This window comes from Mobula hypostoma, chromosome 13 (genome assembly GCF_963921235.1).
Source record: "Mobula hypostoma chromosome 13, sMobHyp1.1, whole genome shotgun sequence".
Classification (NCBI taxonomy): domain Eukaryota; kingdom Metazoa; phylum Chordata; class Chondrichthyes; order Myliobatiformes; family Myliobatidae; genus Mobula; species Mobula hypostoma.
The window spans coordinates 86601098-86616929 of record NC_086109.1 but is presented as its reverse complement, the minus strand read 5'-3'; the positions used below and the strand labels follow the sequence as shown (position 1 = coordinate 86616929).

Below are 15832 nucleotides of genomic sequence, written 5' to 3'. Positions count from 1 at the left end.
TTAATCAAACTATTAAATACTTTGGGGATTGGCCAAGTTATTTTAATATACTAACTATAGATTAATATATTAAATATACACATAAGTGTAATTAAGAAGAAGGCTTGTCTATGCCACACTTCTGTGGAGGTTGTGAAGATTCAGCATGACATTTAAAACTTTGACAAACTTTTGTAGATGTGTGGTTGAGAGAATATTGAATTGCTGCATCACAGCCTGGTATGGAAAAATCAATGCCTTTGTATGGAAAATTCTGCAAAAAATAGTGGATATGGCACAGACCAACACAGATAAAGCCCTCCACACCATTGAGCACATCTGCATGGAGCACTGTCACAGGAAAGCAGCATCTATCATCAGGGATTCCCACCACCCAAGTCACGCTGTCTTCTCACCACTGCCATCGTAGAAGGTGCAGGAGGTACAGGAGCCTCAGGACTCGCATCACCAGGTTCAGGAACAGCTATTACTCTGAACCATCATGCTCTTGAATCAAAGGGGATAACTTCACTCAACTTCACTTGCCTCATCACTGAAATGTTCCCACAATCTATAGACTCACTTTCAAGGATTCTTCATTTCATGTTTTCAATATTTATTGATAATTTATTTATTACTATTTCTTTCTTTTTGTATTTGCACAGTCTTTTGCACACTGTGTGGCCTGTTGGTACAGTCTTCCATTGATTCTATTATGGATATTGAATTTACTGAGTATGCCTGCAAGAAAATGAATCTTAGGATTGTATATGGTAATGTATATGTACTTTAATAAAAAAAATTACTTTGAAATTTGAAATATATTAACAAAGTCAGATCCTTGTCTAGCTCTGTAATTGAGTTTAGGTGGGAAAAAAAATCTAGCAATATAACCCTTGCCCATCTCCTAATATAAGTTAACTATTCAAGCAAATTGTATTTTTAATTTGATCAGGAGTTGGAGTTGTACGTAACTTTTTCTATTAGATGCATGATACAACCACCTGTGAAGCTGATAGAGTCTCTCAATGTAAGCCGTTGTTTGCAATGAACGTGCAGATAAGAGAGTGAGAGAGTCACTTCATGCCACTGAGTTTTTTGAGTTTTGTACACATTTAATATAAAACTTTGTATCTTGTATATTTATATTTACTCTTTCTTTCCTGGTGCAATTTTTGACAAGATTCTCAATTTGGATCCGCAATGGTTGGAACATTTGGTCCTCCTTTCAAGCTGGAGTTATATTCCTGTGAGCGGTGGAGGTTCAAGACCCAAAGGGGTTGAAGCTGGCTATCTGGAAGTAATTGAAGTGCCCTCCCTTGTGCTTCCAAAGCAGTCGGTTGGCAACTTTGTGGGACCAAAAGCCCTAACTGTATTGCTGCCTGACTCAGCTATACATCTCCTGGACAAAGAGTAAGATCTGCTTGAAGAAAGATGCTAAGATGTTTCATTGTGATGGTTCCTGTCTCTCTGAGATGCTTCAGACGTTTTAAGAGTTAAACTATAGATTGTATTGCTGATTTTTCTAGCAATTATACTTCAATGCATCTTGATTGCAAAAACTGATTATCAATTCATGTTGTTTTCAAAAGACTGTCTGGTGTATTTAAAACAAAAATCAATAGTGACACATTCCCCTTTTTAATTTGAAGCAATCAGAACAACTTGTTGATAGTTTATTCTAACTGATCCTATCTGTACAGAGCAGTGGTAAATATTCATGACTTTAAATTTAATTTAAAAGAAACCCCACAATTTTCCCCTTTTTAGAAGTTGGATAGTGTTTTGAAATCCATCCATTCCAGCTTACCTCAACTGTAAATTTAAGAGCTACAGGTGATGAGCTTAACCTGACAGCGGATCTCTGAATAACTACCTATCATACACTTAGTCCCACAGCCTTGGCAAAGTTAAAAAAGCTTAATTGAACAAATTAAGTTTTACAGTTAATCCATACAAACAAATCTTTGGTGTTTAATTGACACTCCTGTATTTCTATCTCTGGATGACTTCTGAGAAATAGAAAGGAATTCATTCAATATGTTGTGGTTGAGAGTTTTCTAACAGATAGATTCCACATCTTAAAAATTTCTCTTTGCCCAGTATTTAAAAATGGTCCAGTTTTATTTTCTGAGGAAAGGCAGACAATTATATAAAATGAAGGAGATGATGAGGTTCACCAGGTTGATTCCGGTGATGAGGGGTTAGACTATGAGGAGAGATTGAGTCACTTGGGACTGTACTCGCTGGAATTCAGGAGAATGAGAGGAGACCTTATTAAGTTATGAAAGGGATAGATAAGACAAAGGCAAGAAAGTTGTTTCCACTTGAGACTAGAGCTAGGGGACACAGCCTCAAGATTTTGGGGAGTAAATTTAGGATGGAGATGAGGAACTGCTTTTCCCAAAGAATGGTGAATCTGTGGAATTCTCTGCCCAATGAAGCAGTGGAGGCTACCTCAGTGAATATATTTAAGACAAGGTTGGATAGATTTTTGCATAATAGGGGAATTAAGTGTTATGGGGAAAAGGCAGGTAGGTGGAGATGACTCCATGGTCAGATCAGCCATGATCTTATTGAATGGCAAAGCAGGCTTGATGGGCCAGATAGCCTACTTGTGCTTCCATTTCTTATGTTCTTAAATTCTGCTCTGAAGCAGATAAAAAAGCTCGAAAGCAGTTTAGGAATTCAAAAAGCCCGCTGTGCAATTTAAAAAAAAGCTTGTTACTGAAACAAAAAGTAGGCATGGAGCTCATTGCTTGAAAGGGTGGTAGAGGAAAAATCTCTGGTACATTATAGAGAGATTCAGCAGATAAGCAGGCTGTTGGGCCCATCAATTCCATGCTAACCATAAAGGACCTATATTAGCACACTAATCCTACTCTAACTCTTTCAATGCGATTTCACCATCAGAAGTGTATTGGCATTTGAGGAATTTGAAGGGACTGTTACCTTTGAAATTATATGGCCTGGTTTCTGTTACTATCAATAATTATTGTTGCAATTTCCCAAGTAACCATAAGTAATGTAATACCATATGTAATATGATGTATGAAATCCCAGGAAATCAGCAGTTTCTGAGATACTCAAACTACTCTGTCTGGCACCAACAATCATTCCACGGTCAAAGTCACTTAGATCACATTTCTCCCCCATTCTGATGTTTGGTCTGAACAACAACTGAATCTCTCGACCATGTTTGCATGCTTTTTTGCATTGAGTTTCTGCTAAGTGATCAGCTGATTAGATATTTGCATTATTGAGCAGGTGTACCTAATAAAGTGGCCACTGAGTATAGTGTGTGGTGTTCAATATCATCACTCATAGAGTCACTAAAGTCAGATGGCCAGCTTTACTTGGAATGATATTGATTGGTCACTTGTTATAAATAGGAAGTGACATTAATTGTATTGTCTTTGTCTTTGTCAAGATTTCCTTGCCAAAGAGTGAAGCTGAACATAGCTGGAGAACTTTGCCGCCTCAGCTCAGTTTTGAGCATCCGAGGAAAAACCTTCTTCTTCTTCTTTCTCAGCTCATTTACAACTGATACTTGTCTTCCAGTTGTCATTCAGGTGTGTTTCTTTTAATGTTTTAGTCAAGTTAAATACAGTTTTCAACTAGGCTTGTGTCCAATGAGTATTATATACTGTAAAATAATTGGAAGTATATACAGTGATTTGTTTTAATCATAAATTTTCAGAATAGTAGGTTTTTGAAGAAATGGCCAAGCTGATCTCATTTTATACTTGTATCATCAAATTGTTTTTGGAGATGGACCATAAGACATGAGCAGAGTTAGGCCATTCAGCCCATTGAGTCGCCTCAACCATTCCATCATAGCTGAATTACTTTTCCCCTCAACGTTTCATGTAGATGTGCTCAATGGCTGGGAGATTTTTACCCATGATGTACTAGGCCAAATCCACTATCTTTTGTAGGATTTTCCACTCAAAGGCGTTGGTATTCCCATACCAGGCCATAATGCAGTCAGTAAGCACATTTTCCAGCGCACATCTATAGAAGTTAAATAGTGAGAAAGGCAAGTTGGCCTTCATTAATTGCGGCACTGAGTATAGGAGTTGAAGTTCTGTTACAGTTTTATAAGACATTGGTTAGGCTCTACTCGGAGTACTGTTAACTGTTTTGGTTACCCTGTTATGGAAAAGGTGGTTTTAAGCTAGAAAGAGTGCAGGAAAGATTTACCACATGTAACTCAGGCCCCCCCAAGTCCAGGCAACAAGGAGAGGTTGCATAGACTAGGACTTTGAGCTTGAGGGATGACCTGAAGGAAGTGTATAAGATTGCGAGGGACATAGACAGGGGGAAAGCATATGGACTTTTTCCCAGTGATGGAGCACTATAAACAAGTGGTATAGGTTTAAGATCAGAGATGAGAGATTTAAAAGGGACAATTAGGGGCAGCTCCTTCGTGCAAAGGGTGGTGCGTATTTGGAATGAGTTGCTAGAGTTAGTGGTTAAGGTGAGCACATTAGCAACACTTAAATGACATTTAGATATGTACATGGACAGTGGAGTTTTTGGGCCAAGTGCAGGCGGATGGGATTAGCTCACTGGGCAACACAGTCAGCATAAATGAGTTGGGGTAAAGGGCCTGTTTCCATGCTGAATGACGCAATGAATGGCAGAATATTGGCTTATAACACTGATTGTCTGCTGCTTCTTTTCTCAGTGGCAAACTGACCTCCTGATAAGAGAATAATAAGTACATTAGGTAAACTGTAAGAAATTACTGAAGTAATGTAAAACATAAACTTATTAAAATGAATAAATGCACGTCCACCAGTGCTGAAAGCAGCAATTGTATCTTGTCTCCTTGTAGACTGGGTGGAAAAAACAGATCAACGTGCTGGTCCTAAGCAAAAAAAGATGTACCACTATTAAGAACGCATATATTTCAGATTCTTTCATTCCACTTGATTGCCAATTTGTAGCCTGCAGTGATAATAATAATAGAAGGAGCTTAGTTCAAGTACCAATCTGATATTCCAATTCTATGCTTGTATGAAATTCTTAATGAGAATATCATTTCATTCTGGGTAAACAAGTTAAAGCCCTTAAAATGCATGGTGTGGAAATTGCATTCAATAGTTTTTTTGCAATCCAATTGTAACACTTTAGTGGAATGAGCTACGATAACTAAATTATTTTTAGCTTTACTACAAATGGAGTATAACAAGTTGCCTGTAATAGTCTAGACTTAGATGATCAAATTCTGTCCATTTCACACCTCAGCAACTAATTGCACACTTATGATTTGTACTCATCTGCCTGAGGTAGTTTAAGAATGTCTTCCGTGAAAGTAAGTAATTACTGAGTCCATCTGAGAATTCCTTTACTGTTGGTGGTGTTAATTGGATATTTTTCGTTCTGTTTAAACCTGATCTCTGAGCCTGTGGTTTTTTTCTAGTGCTATTCTTTAACATTGATAAGGTGTCTGATAATACCACCTGGTGCTGGTATTATTTGCTTACTTTATAGTCGTTAGCTTTCAAATAGAAGACCAAAATGAGTATGCATAGGAAAATGTGCATTTTTCCTGTCTAAAATAAGAGTTCTTGCAGTTTAAGAGTGAAATTAGGTGCAAGAAGTTTCTAATTATGCTATGAATGGTCCCAAGCCCGGCTGTGAAAGGAGGGGGGTTGGGATGGGGCTAGCAATCCCATCCCGTAAAAACCCAGTGCTACAGAAAAGGCAAGAGAAGCTCCAACACCTCATCTTCAGGAGAGGAATGATCTTTGTCTAGAAGTCATGTGGTTAAAGCTGCAAGTTCTTGGAAGCCACAGGGGTGATTAGCCCTCTATCATCCAGATGAAAAAATGGTCCAGGATAGAGAACCCCGGTGAGCTTAAACACAAAATACTCTGCAGATGTCTGTGGTCTTTACCAGTAAGGGTGATGGGCTGAAGTAGAATTTTATGTCAAACATAATTGGGCATTGTCAATGTAATGTAATTTTTTTTCAGGTAGAAAGAATCTCGGAATAGAAGGTTGCCACTTTAGAGAAGATGAGGAATTTCTTTAGTCAGAGGGTGGTGAATCTGTGAAATTCATTGCCATAGATGGCTGTGGAGGTCAAGTTATTGGGTATATTTAAAGCATAGGTTGATAGTTTCTTGATTATTAAAGGTGTCAAACGTTATGGGGAGAAGGTAGGAGAATGGGGTTGAGATGGAAAATAAATCAGCCACAATCGAATGGCGGAGCAGAACGATGGGCTGAATGGCCTAATTCTGCTCCTATATCTTATGGTCTAAAATACAGTGCAGATCATACGTGTTCTCATCATACCATTGAAGCAGTAGTGATTGTCATTTTTGTCAAATCAATTACTTGTAGTTTTGATATAAAAGGGAAGGAAATTATTTTGTATGTTGTAAATTCTAATTGAATGGGAAGTGGATGTTTTCGACCTGAATTTGCCAATTTTTCTCCTTTTAGGTTCCTGCCAAACTAATGTGGCACCATTGCCTTGAGGTTTCAAAGAAATACATTATTACAAAGGTCTTCGTTTCTGGCCTCCAGGGTACTGATTATAAAGTGTTTGTAGTGTCGTCATCGTCTGACTTCTATATTTATGCTGAGGGACTAGTGAGAGAACAGACACTGGCAGAGTTTATGCAAGCTTCAGATACAAATCGGATGCCATATAAAGAAACTTTTCAGAATAGAGTGTCAATGGACTGGACAAATCAAAGCACAATTGAAGATGTTTACAAGAACAAAGAATCTAAAATAATTTCTTACCGTGTGAGTATTCGGTCTTTGGAGGTAATGTCAAATTATACAGGGGTCAGAAGGTGAGTCTTTGGATCATTTTGGAGTTATCTTCCTCATGATCCCTTGTACAGCTTGACTTTGAAGAAAGAGCCTCTGTTTTAAGTTTAAAGTAAATTTGGGCAGGCCATATCATAGTGGGACAGTTGTTGCCTGGATCTGGTAGTGTTGTATGAGAACTTCACGGCAGAGGTTATTACGTTACTCTCCAAAGTGAGAATCCAATCAGATTCTCTATCTAATTCAAGAAGTGCTGAACCAAAATCAGTGTTTTCTACTCTTTTTCAGACTTCGCCAATTCATTTGTTACTGGACAGAAGTCCAGATTGACTCTACTGAAGGTTACTTAGCTGTTATATACCCTATTCGTCAGATACATCAAGTCCACAAAGCATTCTTCAATCAAAGTTCAAAATACATTTAATTGTCTCGTTACAGTCAGCTACAAAACTAGGAAACCTCCCTGTAATCTTTGATGCCATTACTAATCAAGAACCTATCAACCTCACTTTAAATATACCTAATGATTTGGCCTTCACAGCCATCCATGGTAATAAATTCCACAGATTCACCTTCCTCTGGCTGAAAAAATTCCTCCTCATCTCTGTTCTGAATGGACTTCTATTCTGAGTCTGTGCCCTCTGATCCATGACTCCCTGATTTCCCCCCCCCCACAACTGGAGACACCCCTCTGCATCCACTCTACCTAGGTCTTTCAATATTCATACATTTCAATGAGGACCCCTGCCCCCATACTTCTAAACTCCTGTGAAAGAGAATAAGATTTTTTTTTTGGTTGCAAATTTTTGTTTGCAATAAACCCTACAGATATTTAGCTGATGGCCTCCCAGTGCTCGTTTGTTGTTATGAAATTGGTTCTCTGAAAGTTGCACAGTGGCAGAGAGGGACTGCTCGCCATAATAACCAATCCCTTCCTATGAGTATCTGTCTAGCTTTACCTGATTCTTTGTGTGATTAAACTTTCAGCTTTTGCTACTGTAGATTGTATGTGTAAACCAGTGAAGTGTCTCTTTAGATTCATGCCTGGTGGGCTGTTGAAGCTATACATTATTTGAAAGATTGTTCGTAAACAATCTTTGATTGATTGATTAAGTCGAAGTCGAGTTTATTGTCATATGCACAAGTACTTGTATGCTGAGTTGCCATGAGAAATTTAATTATGTTTTTAAATTTCAGGGTGTGATAAGTAAGGTACTAAATTTTAGAGCAGGCCTATATGAACTGGATGGCAAATTTGGCCTTTGTGTGGCCTACCAGCAGTTAGTAAATTATGGTCGTGGTTTACGTCCTGGAGCACGAGTGGAGGTAAAAATGTTTGTATTTTTTCTTCAGTTCTTCATTTTCCTTGTGATTTATAGTGAAGTCTATAATGTCTCATCTAACGAGATTATTGGAGAAATTCTGCGCCAAAGATAGTTTAATTGTGTCTGCTAATTGTCCAAGTTGTGTACAGGTTTCCCCCGCCATCCGAAGGTAGGGCATCCTATGAAACAATTCGTAAGCCGAAATGTCGTAAAGCAAAGAAGCAATTACCATTTATTTATATGGGAAAATTTTGTGAGTGTTTGCAGACCCAAAAATAACCTACCAAATCATGCTAAATAACACATAAAACCTAAAATAACAGTAACATATAGTAAAAGCAGGAATGATATGATAAATACACAGCCTATATAAAGTAGAAATACTTCTCTACAATGATTGCCTGCACAGATCTCCGTAGTGAAAATCTCACGCAAGCGCTCTGGGCAGAAAATCTCACGCAAGCGCTGTTGGCATAAACGCGCTCTCCAGTAACCTTTAAACTATGAAGCTGCCAAACCTACCAAATAACATGTAAAAATACACAGCCTATATAAAGTAGAAATAATGTATGTACATTGTAGTTTCACTTACGGGAATTGGGAAGACATCGAGCACACTGATGGTGGTGTGTTAGACTGAGTCATTGCAGGTTGGGGTGGTGCAGTGGCCCCCACCCTCCGGGCCGCCGACCCAATCCACTGCCGCGAAGCACGCAGGGGTAGCCAGGAGGCACACAGCACATCTTTAAGAAAAAAGCTGAAATAAACATGCTAATTAATTAGGTGCTGCCCGGCACGTAAATGTCAGCGCAGATCAGAGGCGACTGCCGATTGCATCGGTACTGATCTGGGCTGACAATTACGTGCTAGGCGGCACCTAATTAATTAGCATGTTTATTTCGGCTTTTTTTTTAAAAGATGTGCTGTGTGCCTCCCAGCTACTGCTGCATTCTCCGCGAATCGGTACAGTATCTGTCCGGGGCCCCGGGGTTGGGGTGGTGGGACATGGGGGTGTCATCTCATCGTCAATCAGGCTCATCTTCTCCAATGACTGCCTGCCTCGATGTCGAAGGTCGAGGTTCGTCATCTGCTGTGGCTGATGTGGAAGGCTTGCTTGACTGCTGAGCCTCGCGCATTTTTCTACTTTGTAAGGACTCAAAACATCCTGCAAATATTCCCTAAACCTACGTACCCTTTCCAGCTTAAAGTCATACTTTATCATTGCAGCGAAAATCTCACGCAGTTGCTTCACGTTCAGTTCCTGGACGACTTCACTTTCGCTACTGCATTCGGTTTCAATTGTTATTCTTTCCTCTTCCAATTGCATCAGCTCTTCATCTATCAGTTCTTGGTCATGGGATGCCAAAACCTCTTCAACATCATCTTTGTCAGCTTCCACAAGCCAAACTCACTTTGTCCTTGCTTCGTTCACCATGATCGAAACACTTAATTATGTCTAGTTTTACGCTAAGTGTAACACCCTTACGAGCTCTTTCAGGCTTTTCCGACACCTTAGAACTCATCTTGCTAACGGCTGCTCAATGCAACGTGTTTAAGCAATGTCGTTCTGAATCCGGGGGAGAGCGGCTGCTCGGGGCGCGCGCTGCCTTTCTTCGTAACAGTGAAAACACCTTCTGAAAGTGAAAACAGGGTACTAATGTAGGTCTTTCGTAACAGTGAGGTTTCGTAAAGCAAACGTTCGAAAAGTGGGGGACACCTGTACAGTTAGGTCAAAGAATGATTGAACTTTTATATCTGATACTACTGAGCCAAAGTCTTCAGATCATGTGTATATCTTTCTATGAACAAGTGAAACTATAAGACAGTCTAGTGTAAATGTGATACTTGAATCTAGAGATTGCTGAAAGATAATTTATGTTCAGCAGGACTTCAGGAGCCTATTGTCATCTATTGTTTGCTTAAGCTAAGCTTCACGGAATTTTATTTACTTAGAGATACAGCGTGGAATAGGCCCTTCCAGCCCTTTGGGCTACGCTGCCCAGCGGCCCCTGACAACCCCCAATTAAACATTAACCCAATCACGAGACAATTTGCAATGACCAATTAACCTGTCCAGTACATCTTTGGACCGTGGGAGGAAACTGATGCACTGGAGGAAATCCCGTACACTCCACTGGGAGGAGGTACAAACTTCTTATAGAGGATACAGGGATTGAACTCTGAACGCTGACGCCCCAAGATTAATAGCCTCATGCTAACCGCTACACTTGGACTAGAGGAAGAAGGAAGGGAAAATCTGTTTTTGCAAAACTGCTTTGAAGAGCTGTTAACTTACAAATGAATCATCTTTTCCTGAGGAAGACTTGCACATATTTCCCCAGGGGTACTCTTGGCAGTGCTTATTATGTACGTGTAATTATGCACATTTTATTCCATATCTGTACTTTAATCACTAAATTATTTTTTTATGATTCTTTATAGTTGTTGAATGTTGGTTTTTGTTGCATGTTGTGCCAACACACCACAGTAAATCGCTAATATATCTAAATGTGTAAGGCACATAAAGTTGATGCTTGATCAGCTGAGGCCTTTGACATTGACTTGATTGAGCAAGCATTTGTTTTTCTCTGAGACTTCAAAATGCTCCATCTTGTGGCCTAGACATGAGTTTGCAACATCCTTTTGCTGAGAAGCAAAAGATGACTTGGGCCAAAAACTTTGGAGGTTGCTGCGTAGAAAGTACTTAATGATGCATTTCTCCCACTTGTCAAGTATTAGAAATTTAAGACATCGTATCTGTGCAGTTAATAATCATTTCTTTATATTCTTGGTACTGTGCAACATTTCATAATCTTTCTTCAAGCAATCATTGTTTTTGTTTTCCTTGTCTTTTTCAGAAATTACAAAGTTCAAAGTAAATTTATTATCAATGTGCATACATGTCACCATATACTACCCTGAGATTAATTTTCTTGTGGGTATTCTCTGTAAATATAAAGAAACCCAATAGAATCAATGAAAGCTCAAAGACTAAAAATCAATACGCAAAATACAGCAAATTGTGCAAGTATAAAAAGAAAAACTTTATGTTGAGAGCATGAGTTGTAAAGTCCTTGAACATGACTCCATAGGTTGTGGAATAAGTTCAGTGTTGGGGTGAGTGAAGTTACTCACTCTGGTTCAGGAGCCTGATGGTTGAGGGGTAATAACTGTACTGGAACCTGCTGGTGTGGGACCTAGGGCTCCTGTACCGCCTCCCTGATGGTAGCAGCGAGAAGAGAACATAGTCTGGATGGTGGAGGGTCCTTTATGATGGATGCTGCTTTCCTGTGACATGCTGATGTACGATCATTTGTGTAATTTTGGTACTACAATCATTTCAAATGTGAAGTAACTAATTGAGTACTGTTTTTAGCCTTCTGAACCTGGATATTTGCTGGTATTATATAGTAATGTAATACAGTGATGAAGTGCTGGTCACTGCAGCTGTGATATTACAGTGCAAACACAGGATATGGAAACATATTGAAGAACATTTAAAACTTAAGGATCATAAGACATAAGAATTGAATTAGGCCAATCAGCCATTGAGTTCATACTGCCATTCCATCGTGGCTGATTTATTGTACCTCTCAACCCCATCCTCTTGCCTTCTCCCCATAGCCTTTGATGCCTTTACTAATCAAGAACCTTTCAACTTCCACTTTAAATATGCCCAGTGGCTTGGGCTTCACAATGAATTCCACAGATTCACTGCCCTCTGGCTAAAGAAATCCTTCTACATCTCTGTTCTAAAGCGATGTTCCTTTATTCTGAGGGTGTGCCCCGGTCCTAGACTCCTCCTCTATAGGAAACATTCTCTCCATGCCCACTCTTACCTAGGCCTTTCAATATTAGATAGGTTTCAATTTGATATTTTCCCCCTCCCCATTCTTCTAATGTTAACTCAAGTACAAGATTTTACCATCTGTCTCAGAAAAGAGAACTCGATCCTGTGAACAATGATTAAGATTTGTCTTTAAAATCCTGTTTAACCGTCCAAATCTGCTGTCTTTGTTCACTAATCATCTGTTTCATAAATCTTAAACTGAAAATGTTGAGATCCAGAATGGAGTGTTTTTATTATTCCTTTCTGCAGGTCTTTGATGCCCACATGCATGTGAAAGTATCTGACCATCTCCCACAGATCATGCTTTGCTGTTGTCTGAGGAGCACTTTGCATGTCACGGGATTTTCTTGGCTGAGTACGGAATATCAACCCTTCTCTCCCAGTTGCAACATATACATCAGCTTGCTGTTCAAGTATAACCTGGATCTCCCCACTTACTTGTGGCTAATTCATGTTATAGACTCACTTGTGCAAAGGTAACACTTAGAGCAAGCTACTGTTCAATGGAATATATAAGCTTGGTTCATCTTTGTGTGTACACTCAGTGGCCACTTTATGAGTTACCTCCTGTACCTAATAACGATGCCACTGAGCATATGTTCATGGCTCTCTGCTGCTGTAGCCTATCCACATCAAGGTTTAACATGCTGTGCGTTCAGAGGTGCTGGTTTGAACGTCACTGTTGAAACATGTGGTTACTTGAGTTAATGGTACCGTCCTGTCAGCTTGAACCAGTCTGCCCATTCTCCTCTGACCTCCCTCATTGGCAAGGTGTTTTCATCTACAGAACTGCTGCTCGGTACATTTTTTTTTGTGTATTTTTTTGCACCATTCTCGGTAAACTCTAGAAACGGTTGTGGGTGAAATTCCCAGGAGATCAGCCGTTTCTGATACTCGAACCACTCTGTCTGGCTCTAACAATCGTTCCGTGGTCAAAGTCACTCAGGTCACACCCTGTTCTGATGTTTGGTCTGAACACCAGCTGAACATCTTGACCACGTTTACATGATTTGATGAGTTGCAGCCGCGTGATTGGCTGAATAGATAATTGCATTAATGAGGAGATATGCAGGTGTGCCTAATAAAGTAGCCACTGAGCGTAGATAAATTGAGCAAATTAGGCTCTTTCCATTGTAGCTTATTAAATTCCAGCACTTGAATTAACTTCCTATGATTTGATCCCTTGAAAGCTGGTTGGGTGGATGGGAGGGAGGGATGAAAGTGGCTTGTTTTGCTGTTATGTAGTTGCTTTTTTAAGATGTTGCTTGTGTTGTCCTAGAGAACATGGTGGACATGGTACACCGGAATGTGTGGTGACACTTTCCCCACATCCTTTGGTCGTTAACACAAATGATGCATTTCCCTGCATGTTTCAATGTATATGCGATGAATAAATGAATCTCATTTTTGTTTTACCCCATTGTCTTTTGACAACTGAATTTGCACTGTGGAGATCAGGCCAGGAGAAAATGTAGTTGATATATTAATGAAGTATAGTGTTTGGACTAGAAGTTGAAGCTTTTTAAACATTTTCCAAACCCTCAGATGGTTTGGGTATCTGATAGGCATGTATTATAGCTGTGTATTTCATAACTTTCACATTCTTTTGTCAGCATTCTCGTCTCTAGTTGCCCTCATTTCAACTTCCATGAACAATGGATGATGTTCTCTCCTTCTGCCTGCCCCAATTGATTAGTGAGCTTGTCTGTAGCATATCCCCAGTGTAAGCCTGGTATTGCCGTGCCAGGACGATTCCCTTACTTCAGGATCTATCCTTCCCCATTTTAAAGACTATCTTAGTTTGTCACATGTACATCAAAACAAACAGTACTGTGCGAAAGTCTTATGCACCCTAGCTATATATATGTGCCTAAGACCTTTGCACAGTACTGTACAGTGAAATGCATTGTTTGCGTCAATGACCAACACAGTCCGAGGTTGTGCTGGGGGCAGCACGCAAGGGTCGCCATGCTTATGGTGCTAACATAGCGTGCCCACAACTTATAAAACCTAGCCTATAAGTCTTTGGACTGTGGGAGGAAATGGGAGCACCCGGAGGAAACCCATGTGGTCACGGGGCAAACATACAAGCCCCTTACAGACAGTGTTGGGAATTAAACCCGAATTGCTGGTGCTGTAGTGTTGTGCTAGCAGCTATACTATGATGCTGTCCCAATTGCCCAAGTTGACAATGCAGTTTAATACTAACATATTTTCTCCCGAGTTCTGTGAAGAATCTTCAATCTGAAATGATCACTTTCTCTTTCCTAAGATCCTGTTACATTGCATGCTTCCAAAGTTATGTCTTTATTTTTTAATTTTGAATGTATAACTTTGTACATATCCAATGCTGGAATATATCCTTTCTTCCTCCCTTGAGACTTGGGAATAAGCTTTAAACTAGTTTAAAGTCCAATGTAAATTTATTATCGAAGTACATGTATGTATCACTGTATTCTATTTTCTTGCGGGCATTCATGGTAGATCCAAAGAAATACAATGGAATAAATGAGAAGCTACATACAATTAAAGATGGCCAAATAAGCAATGTGTCAAAGAAGACAAAGTGTGCAAATACAAAAAAAAAGCAATAAATAATACTGAGAACATGGGTTGTTGAGTGCTTGGAAGTGAGTCCACAGGTGAGGCCTCACTTAGAGTATTGTGAGCAGTTTTGGGCCCCATATCTAAGAAAGGATGTGCTGACGTTGGAGAGGGTTCATAGGAGGTTCACAAAAATGTTTCAAAGATTGAAGGGCTTGTCATATGAGGAGTGTTTGATGGCTCTGGGCCTGTACTCACTGGAATTCAGAAAAATGAGGGGAGAACTCATTCAAGCCTATCGAATGTTGAAAGGACTCAATAGAGTGGATGTGAGGAGGATGTTTCAAATGGTGGTGGAGTCTAAAACCTGAGGACACAGCCTCAGAATAGAGGGCTGTCCTTTCAGAATGGAGATGAGGCATTTCTTTAGTAAAGAGTAGTGAATTTGTTGCTGTAGGTGACTGTAGAGGCCAAGTCATTGGGTATATTTAAGGCAGAGTTGATAGGTTATTGATTTGTCAGGGCATGGAGGGATATGGGGAGAAGATGGGAGGCTGGGACTGAGAGGGAAATGGGTCAGCCATAATGAAATGATGAGGCAGGCTCGATGGACCAAATGGCCTAATTCTGCTCTTGAATCTTATGGTCTTTTGGAATCAGTTCAGTGTCAAAGGTGAGTGAAGTTGTCCATGCTCAATGAGATATCAAGCCCTAGGCCTTGGAGCTTATTGATTAGTTTTGAGAGGATGATAGATCCAAGTGATAGCTTGATTTTCTTCTTTGTTTCACTGTTTTCTATTATGTAGAGAAAGCAAATTATTTATTTAACATTAGAAACGAAAATAAACACGTTGGTCACCATTGAGTTACACAGAGTCACTGTCATTTTGTTTGTTCTATATTGTAGGTTTTGCCCTTGCTTTATGTCACGGCAGCACATGCTAAGGTGTGGAAGTGATGTTGGCGTCATTGGAACATTTTTTAGCTCAATTCTAAACTATACTAAGTGGAATTTACCCAAGCCGACAAGGGACATATACCAGGAGATCCTGGCTGAGTCACATCACTGTCCTGTTACAGAGGTATTTCTACGTTCTCCTTTGCTAGCTTGCTGTAAAATGTGTTTTGTATTTTTTTAACTGATGCTTAACCTTTTAAACAATGATTACATTGTATCATTCAGTTCCTAGTTTTCATGAACCACACCTCAACCTTATCAACACTATGCCTTTTTTTTTGTGCTAACTTCATTTTAATTTGGGAGTGGATTCCATGGAAGCTCTTTTAAAGCCTTTCCCCTTTGTTTGCTCTTCACCAAATATCTTGGTTAAACAAGTTC

The 15832-nt window shown here is 39.6% G+C and overlaps 1 protein-coding gene across 3 annotated transcripts in view; it reads left to right on the top strand.

Annotated features, from left to right (window-relative positions):
* Window positions 1-15832, top strand: part of ctc1 (CTS telomere maintenance complex component 1) — a 79000-nt gene that overhangs the window by 5489 nt on the left and 57679 nt on the right. For 2 of the 3 annotated variants that reach the window (XR_010020171.1, XM_063066116.1), the window contains exons 4-9: window positions 1163-1392; window positions 3410-3551; window positions 6439-6747; window positions 7972-8100; window positions 12199-12425; window positions 15401-15575. Coding sequence is in view for 2 of the 3 variants with exons in the window: in XM_063066116.1 (XP_062922186.1) it covers window positions 1163-1392; window positions 3410-3551; window positions 6439-6747; window positions 7972-8100; window positions 12199-12425; window positions 15401-15575 (1212 nt within the window). In the remaining variant the exon portion in view is untranslated. Of the gene's footprint in view, window positions 1-644; window positions 753-1162; window positions 1393-3409; window positions 3552-6438; window positions 6748-7971; window positions 8101-12198; window positions 12426-15400; window positions 15576-15832 lie in introns of those variants that run through there. The other variant, XM_063066117.1, reaches the window with a different exon arrangement.